The sequence below is a fragment of the Amphiprion ocellaris genome, chromosome 15, assembly GCF_022539595.1.
Source record: "Amphiprion ocellaris isolate individual 3 ecotype Okinawa chromosome 15, ASM2253959v1, whole genome shotgun sequence".
In the NCBI taxonomy this organism is placed as follows: Eukaryota; Metazoa; Chordata; class Actinopteri; family Pomacentridae; genus Amphiprion; species Amphiprion ocellaris.
Genome location: NC_072780.1, coordinates 15,431,061 through 15,439,598, shown reverse-complemented (window position 1 = coordinate 15,439,598; position 8,538 = coordinate 15,431,061). Strand labels below are relative to the sequence as shown.

The 8,538-nt window shown below is 38.8% G+C and overlaps 1 protein-coding gene across 3 annotated transcripts; it reads right to left on the bottom strand.

Moving 5' to 3' along the window:
• Positions 1-2,513: 2,513 nt before the first annotated feature.
• On the bottom strand, positions 2,514-8,151 carry LOC111576118 (sodium-dependent neutral amino acid transporter B(0)AT1-like). Of its 3 annotated transcripts, none has more exons than XM_023281644.3 (12): positions 7,953-8,151; positions 5,797-5,937; positions 5,536-5,673; positions 5,268-5,449; positions 5,066-5,176; positions 4,864-4,976; positions 4,634-4,762; positions 4,290-4,446; positions 4,005-4,209; positions 3,741-3,900; positions 3,438-3,600; positions 2,514-3,272 (listed from the first exon to the last, which is right to left on the bottom strand). In XM_023281644.3, the coding sequence occupies exons 1-12, from the start codon at positions 8,149-8,151 to the stop codon at positions 3,099-3,101; spliced, it is 1,872 nt and encodes a 623-aa protein (XP_023137412.2). In that variant the 3' UTR covers positions 2,514-3,098. The 3 variants fall into 3 exon arrangements, with proteins under 3 accessions (XP_023137412.2, XP_054873828.1, XP_035809417.2); XM_055017853.1 differs by having other exon boundaries at positions 4,005-4,140; XM_035953524.2 differs by having other exon boundaries at positions 5,536-5,616.
• Between the last annotated feature and the right edge of the window lie 387 nt (positions 8,152-8,538).

The following is an 8,538-nucleotide window of genomic DNA, read 5'->3' as shown; positions in this document are numbered from 1 at the left end:
ATGAACATTTAGCCCTTGGGCGGTGAGATCTGTAGCTCTACATAGATTGAATCCTTCACTCATTTTAAGAAACTGGTAAAAAACAGTGGACTTTGCCTTGAGACTTGTCAATGATAAAATTTACAAGTATGCTTTATGCTGAATGTTGCCAAATATAGCTCAGTAAATTATATTTCTCGGTGAAAGCCTGTGCCTACCTTCTTTACTGTTCATGATATGATCGTTAACAGCAACATAGAAGCTGCTTTATTCTCTTACATAACGGTCAATTTGAGATAAAGTGTTTTGGATGCGTATGATCATTTTATAACATACATATAAAACTATATCTTAACAACAGGGTTTCAAAAGCTACCCCTCTCTCCTGGCTCAGATTGCTTATTTCTTTGTTCTATGAGAAGACAAAATCAGGACTTCTTACTCGTGCTGGTTTCACTCATGCGATAACTTCCAGGGCTGAACATGGCAAAATCTGCAATTCCTCAATTGGCCACTTGAGGCCTGATCTCAAAGTGAGGCAGCTCTAATTGACCTTGATGCAAAAATGTCAACCATTACCGGAGAAATAAACATTTTCACAGCCTGGCACAAAGAACTGTTTTGATCTGTATCACTAACAGCCGTGTTTATGAGAACTGTAGGATGATAAATTTTATATAACTCAGCTGTTCAACTTGTATTACATCATAAAGTTACACATAATTCATTTGAGTGACGGGTGAGTGTTGTCACATGACAGTCCACGCCTGAGAGACCTTGGCATTGCCCATCTCAGCTCCATCAAGCTCCGCCTCTTTGCTTGTGTTTCGATGGTGACAAGGTGACCGAAACCAACACATTAAACTTCAAAACCACTTCTTAGGAAACCCACATGTGACGTCACAGAGGGTTCGTCCATCTTTGCATACAATCTATGTTTTCACTCTTCCAGACTCCTGAAATCACTCTCATGTATTTCATTTGTCTTTAGCTCATTTGGTTCATCCCAAATCAGGAGTGTCACCAATGGCACAGTCCTCCAGTTATGCCTGAATATTCAGCTTTACTCATTTTGTTCCTTCAGTGTCAGCTGATAATATCCATTCTTTTCAAATACATAGTACCTTGAATTTTACTTCCTTCTATTTTCTTACATTTTTCATAAAATCTCACAGGTACTGACTGAAATGTTTTTTAATGTGTGCCATGGTGGCATCTCTAAAATTACATAGCCTTGTTTTTAAACAAGGTTTCCCTTTAAATCAGTGAAGTAGAAACAAATGGCAATTTTGTCAGTATATCAAGTTAAAATTAATTAAACATACTCTATATTATTTAAATTATGGTGATGGATTATTTGTTCATTCAGAAAATGGACATTTAAAGAGGGAAAAACAGTTTTTTGACAATGAATTAATAATAATAATAATAATAATAATAATAATGAACTTCTTTTCACAGCACACATTACTGGTGCACTATTTAGTCTATTAACAGAATCCACTATCACTCAGACTCCAAGGCTAACTTGCAGAGCTCATGTTGTCTTCAGTGGTGTACTCATATTAATAAGTGATCCGGTGATGAAAGGATTCAGTAGTTTTAAACAAAATCAGTATAGAACATCATAATGTGTAAGTTTATCTTGCTTTATCATTATTTTTGTAAATCATTGAAGGGTAATAGTTTGGCAGTTATCCATGCACAACGGATGAGCAAAGTTCAGTTTGGCTTATTATTAGTTGTTTAGGTTATCTATTATTATGATATGGAGTGCTGTTTTAGCTTTTGGTTGTTCATTAGTACAATGAAAAAACTGTTTTATCAATTTGACTGAATCAAATATAATAGCATGAAAAAATATCTAAGTCTTTGGGATTATCTGCAGTCTTTTTGACATAGAACACAAAAATAACTATTGTTCTTGTCCATATTGAACACATTAATCATTCACAGACCTGGACAAGATTACTGGATAATGTTTTATTGACAGAAGAATCTAAAAGCACTGCCCTCTGTATGGTGTCATAAAGACCAGCATGAAAGCATCATCCCAAAATGGAAATGTACTGGAGGGAATATCATTACTTGAGACTTGTTTGCTGCCTTTGAGTCTCGACATCTTGCCGTCATTGGGGCAAGAATGAATTCCCAGGTTTATCAAGGTATCTCACAGGATAATGCTAAAGTGTTTTTTCACAGTATATCTACTAGTGAAACGCACAAACTACACCTTTTGGAGGAGGTGATGCAGTCCGAATTGCAGTTACATTTTACTACCAATTAATGTAGAAAACCATGTAATTTGAGGGGTGAACTTGCTTTTTTCTTTCTACTGTAGAATAGCGGTCAAGTAATGTTTATGAAATACATTCCTGCTTATGTCTCACCATTTTCCTGTTTCCTACAGTGTGTTGTTTTCTCAATGTGAGGTGTCCCTCTTCTGGCCAATTTGAAGCACCACATCTTCTACTTCACTTACTTGTGCTCAAATATTTGTACTGTAGAATTAGGTCCTAAATGCACCAAAGAGATTATTGTGTTTAAAACCCTTTAATATTATTTGTTGCAGAAGCCAAATTTAATGTCACAGAAACAAACATGATGTCAACAGCAAAGCTATAAATGGAGGATAACCTCTCTTTTAACAGGATTAGCGTCCATAAAACATGTCTGGATAGAAAACAGAAATATGAGTACTAGTAAACAAAACATTAGAATTCAAATGTTTCTACCTTGGTAACATGTCTATATATTGTTTTTTATATGCTGGAAGATACATCATGAGCAAAATAGGCAGTTATTGTTCTGCAGAATGAATTTAAAACATGTTTTAATGAATTAGTCCAAAATTCCAACTTGTCATTTTGTAGCATTGAGTAGCAGTCATGGGTGAGCTGGTGTGCTCGAGCAGCAATGAGTGATGAGGGGTGATTGGAGAGAGAGGAGATGGGGGGTGGGGGGCAAACTCCATGCAGAAAGATCCCAGGAAGACCAGGATATGGACCGGGTATCTTCTAACCACAAGGTGAAAGTGCTTACCAAGCTACTGTGCAGCCTGATACATAGATCTGCACATTCTAAAGTAAGTAACAGAGTTTTATCGAAGACATTTTAAGTCAGAAAGTGGATGCTTTCATGCTCTCTGCATGATATTTTTTTCTGCAGCTCACTGTGACCAGCCTCCATAATGCATACAGAGGTACTGCCAGAATGGGAACTCCCGCCAAAAGAAAGATGACTGCATAGACCCATGAGGGGTAAGGCACCGATGCCAGAGATGGAAACTGATCCTGTAAACCACAAAACAGTATGAATAATGGATATACAATGACTTTTCAACATTTACCTTAGATTATATGGCATTCTGTAAAAATCTATGTATGTTGTGATGAAGGAACATAAAGATTAGATGCTTAAGCTGACATGTCAGCTGATCATAGAACGTGTTAGCTTACAGAGTCGGGGTCCCATACTAAATAGGTGAGTTCTTGTTGGGCTTCAGACACCAGGTAGAAAGCTAAGATAACCAGGATGATTAGAGGACTGGTGAACTGCCACGAAATCTGCCAGAAGTTGGAGGGCTTATGACCAACCATGAACTTTATGTCCTTGTTGAACCTGCCACACAAGAGATTAGTTTTGGAATATATCATGTTGCAAAAAAGTAGTACGTATTGGTCATTTTACCACAAACCTGAAGATGTAAAGCAATCACAAAAAGACAATGTGCTGCTAAAATTCTTGGAATGTGAACAAACCTGTCTATACCATAGATGTAAGCAACAGTTAATGTCTCAAGGAATCCAATGGCCAGCAGTGAAACAGATCCACCAAAGGTATCGAACAGAGTTACCCAATAAATTCCTGATTGCTGTGCGAACATGAGGCTTATGATGAAGATGACAGCACATGTGACCCCTGAAAGACACAAAGACAAGGGAACTGGTGTTGAGTCACAATCCAGAGCCAAACACTAAAGATGATTCCTTTTGAGGTGAAAAACTGAAGAACCAGTCAGTTACCAGTCAGCGCTTCTTGGGGCCACTTTTTAGGAAATACATTCAAGTCTTTCAAGGGGACCACCACTCCCTCAATGGTCCCAATCAGAGATGAGACTCCCAGACAGAGAAGCATGATGAAGAAGAGGACAGACCAGACCTGGGAACCAGGCATCTTGGTTATAGCTTCTGTAAAAACAATGAAGGCTAAACCTGTTCCCTCCACTCCCTGGAAAAACACAATGCACATTAGAGTAAAACAAATGATAATAACATGAAGATCTGATGGATGTTCATCAAGATAGTCACCTCACTGAGAAGTTTCTGCATGTCACAGGTTTTGAAATCCAGTACGAGAATAATATCAGGAGAGGAGCTGTTCAGGTGATTCAAGGCTGTATCGTAGTTGCTTGTAGTGATGCTGTCCTCAGGAAGATTAAATGCATTCACCAGTATCTTGATGTTTCTAGAGAGTAAATATGGAGAGTATTAGTAAATATAGAGTGAGCATCACAAATCCATTTAGTATTGTGTTGTTTAATATGCACATGGTTAGGGAATTGAAACTGTCGATGAAATAAGTATGAAAAAAGCAGTGGTCTGTGAATGCTCTGTTAGAAAATACGGAAGTCCCATGTTTTGTGAATACTCACTCACTGATACAGTTTTCATAGTTCTCAGTAGCCCTGAAGCCAATGATGGTATAGGTGACTGCGGCAGCATAGATTGAAGTGAGGCCAGTTATAATGGACAGCATCACAGCGTCTTGGGTGCAGTTGTTGCTTGGAGAAAGAAAGAAAAAGATTGAGAGCACACCATGTCTGACAGTTAAACTTTAGCTAAGCTGTTGTGTGGTTAAAAAACACTTTAAAATGTCTCTTACTGGACAGGGTTGTAGCTTGAGAAGGAGATGAGTCCTCCCCATGCTATGCCAAAGGCGTAAAAGACCTGGGAACCTGCATCCAGCCAAGTTTGTGGATTCATCAACTCGTCCACCTGCAGGATCAAGACATAGAGTGTGATGTGACTCTGTGAGTATTAGGACATTTCCAAATTTCTTTGGGTGATAAAAATGTGAAACATACATCTGGTGTAAAGAGGTACTTTAGTCCAGTCAGGGAGCCTTTGAGCGTAAGTCCTCGGATCAGGAAGATGGCCAGCACTATGTAAGGCAGGATGGCTGTGACGTAGACTGTCTGAGGTCATGACAAGATATAAAAAATATGTAAATAATAGTAATAGCAGTCATTGAGAAATACTTAGGTTTTGACTACAAGTTCAATAAACCTTTCCTGAAGTACTGATCCCCCGTATATAGCAGATACAGATGACTGTCCAGGCAGCTAACAGACAGAGCACTATCTGCCACTGGAGTCCTCCAGACTCAGCTATGGAAGGCGAACTGTTCAAGGTCACTCGGTAAAAGTAATAATCCACAGTGGTGCTGCGTTGACACTCTGATACAAATTCTGAAGAAACATTAAGCAGTCAGTTGTTTTCAGTAGAGACTGATAGGTTAATCTGTTTAAATGTTTGCATATGTGTTTTCAAATACCTGTCCTATTTTCATTGAGAGGACACTGGGCCCAAGGCAGCGGGTCTTGAAAGGAGTTGAAGAAATACCACAGGATCCAGGCTATTAAGGTGTTGTAGTACATTAGAATTAGTAAAGAGACCAGCATGGAGGCGATTCCTGCAGGAGAACATCATTACTTACACCACACTTACAAGGAGCCAGATATTCATTAGTGTTCCTTTGGTACCAACAGTTGTTTTGACTCCTATGGGTGCAAATTCTTATAGTCTTAATACTTACCAACACCAGTTAGGTAGGGGTTGATGGCCCTCCAAACCCCCACACTGCCTTTCCTGAGACGCTGGCCGATGGCAAACTCCAGCAGCAGGAGAGGCGTTCCTTCAAATATCAGCAGGATCAGGTAGGGGATCAGAAAGGCACCTGGAAAATGTTGAATAATCAGCAGATCATTTGTCGAAAAAAAGAGTTTTTCCAACATTCCAAACATGACAATGCAATTCACAGGCAAATAAAGTCTCTTTACAGCATAGACTAAAGAGTCTGATCTGTAAAGCTGTCCTGTCTGTCTCTTAGTGCATTTTTGCTTTGCAGTGTTTTGTCCCTGCAGAAGGCTGGTAGGTACAGTTGGTGTTATTGGCTCCTGGCTTTGATATCTGGGCCATCTTCATGTGATTTTTAGATTCCTTGCATCTTCCATGGATCCATGTAACTAATCTGCAGCACAGTAGTTTGTCTGTGCGCCACATGCAGATGCTGAACTATCGTGCATGTATGGAATGAAGTCCTCCAACTAGAAAGTAGTGTAATAACAACAACTGAACATCTGAGGTGTCCACAGCTGTCCATCTCCAAGGGAGTATAATCATGGTTTAATACCAGTGTTAGACTTTATGCATCTGGAAGGGTCCACATGGCTCAAAATTTGTCATCTCCCAAAATTTGTAAGAATCTGTAAGGACCTCTCCACAGACATCCAGTTCTAGCCCGAAATGCATCCACATGAAGACTATGCTTTAAGTGTATGTAGAATACATAGACCCCAATCCACTGTACATGGATGGAACACAGTCCACTGAGCACACTTTGAGCATACCTGAAGATGGTGTAGCAAGAGTTACGTATCTTTGGTGTCTTCAAACAAGTTTAATGAAGTTCTTGAACTGCCTTTTTGTGTGTAGTTGACTGGTCCAAATTTCCAAGCTGCTCTATTTTGCTAGATAATGATGACATGCAGGGTCAGTCAAACCTCTTTCGAGAGCTCAGCGGCTGTGGACACTGAGCAAGATAAGATCTGCTTTGTTTATCCTGGAGGTAATTGTTTTGCCAGAGTACATTACAATATACAAAGGTTAGTGATATATACACAGTTACACAGAGGTTCGTAGTAAAATACAAATCAAAAAGAATACAAAGTACAAAGTGTGTCTTAGTGTTTGTGTGAAGTGTCTTAAGTGTGTAAAGTGTCTAAGTGGAATAGTGTCTAAAAGAAAATAAATAAATAAAATAACACAAGCACAAAATGTAAACTGTAAACTAAACAACAAGAAACAGATAAAGAAAAAGTGAACTGAAAGTAAGAGTAAACAGATGTATTGCACCAAAAGTGAACTGAAAGTTAACATGTAATTGCACAGTAAACAGATGTATTCCACTAGAAATATTGCACTTGACAATAATAGCGAGATATAGCAAGACTATTATAACAAAAGTCAGATGATATTGCACATGAAAATGAAAAAAAGTCCATTCATCATGCATCCCTCCTACAGAAGGTGGAGGAATTTTACAGTCTGATTGCCACATGCAGGAAAGATGTCCTGTGGTGTTCTGTGATGCATCTCGGAGCTGTGGAGCAATACCTAAAAGTCAGTTTTATTTTCCACTTACAAAACATTGTGGCAAGTTCTGGCTAACAAGACAAGGTAATAAAAATATAAATTTTATGGTTATAATGGGTTGTTGTATAATCTTGTGACTTTTTTTTCAACTTTCACAAGGTCATCTTCGCTATCTCGAGGTATCTGTGTATGTGATCCCAAACATTGGAATTATTTCTATTTTCCATGACATCAACATGAGATAAGAGCTTGAACATTGAGTTTTTAAAAAAATAATCACAGAAAATAATGAGATTTCATGGTTAGATTATCCTTTAAAATGCTCTGGGGCATATTCTGTACCGTTTGAAATTTCAATAACACAGCCGCTTTGGAAAAGAAACCCAATTACTGTACATGTACAAAGACCAAGTATTTAAACGAGAAACATTTTGGAATTTTAAATACTTAGTCTCCCTTGCCACAATAAGTCTATCTAGGAAATATTTTTTGAATGATGGAAAAATAACTCAATGTCCAGCAATTGTGACCACACTGATTTGTTCATCACTCCAGATAGTATTAACATGTCCCTTCACCACTTTTATCTGAGCTTACCTCCTCCGTGACTTTGACACAAGTAAGGAAACCGCCACACATTGCCAATCCCAATGCAGTAACCCACACATGTTAATATGTACTGGGCTTTGTTGTCCCACTTAGGTCTGTCCTCAGCCTCCTCCTTTTCCATCCTCTCCAGATCTTCATGGCTGAAAATCCGGTCTTCCAGTCCTGGGTTAGGAAGTACCAGTCTCATGGCAACCACTCTGAATCCTGGATGTTACACTACTGTACTTGGAAGTGCAACTGAGGGATTATTGTACGCGCTTGGCAAGGTTGTGACAGGTTTGTGATCAAGCTTTATCTGGTTCTGTTTATAGATTAGCAAGGGTGTACTCTGCTCTTTTGCTTTTGTGCCATCATTTATAGCAACATAAAAACAAATAGCACAGTAGTTTCCTGTTGTCCTCTCACAGTGGGAAAATCTTTGTGTTTCAATCTGCAGGTGTCCCGCACCAAGAAGACAATATCTGAAGAGTGCTCTAAGGTACAGGCACTGATGATGATGATGAGCGTGTAGAACACACTTAACTACATGGTTTGAAAAGATACCCCCTCTCTCCTGGTTCAGATAGCTAATTTC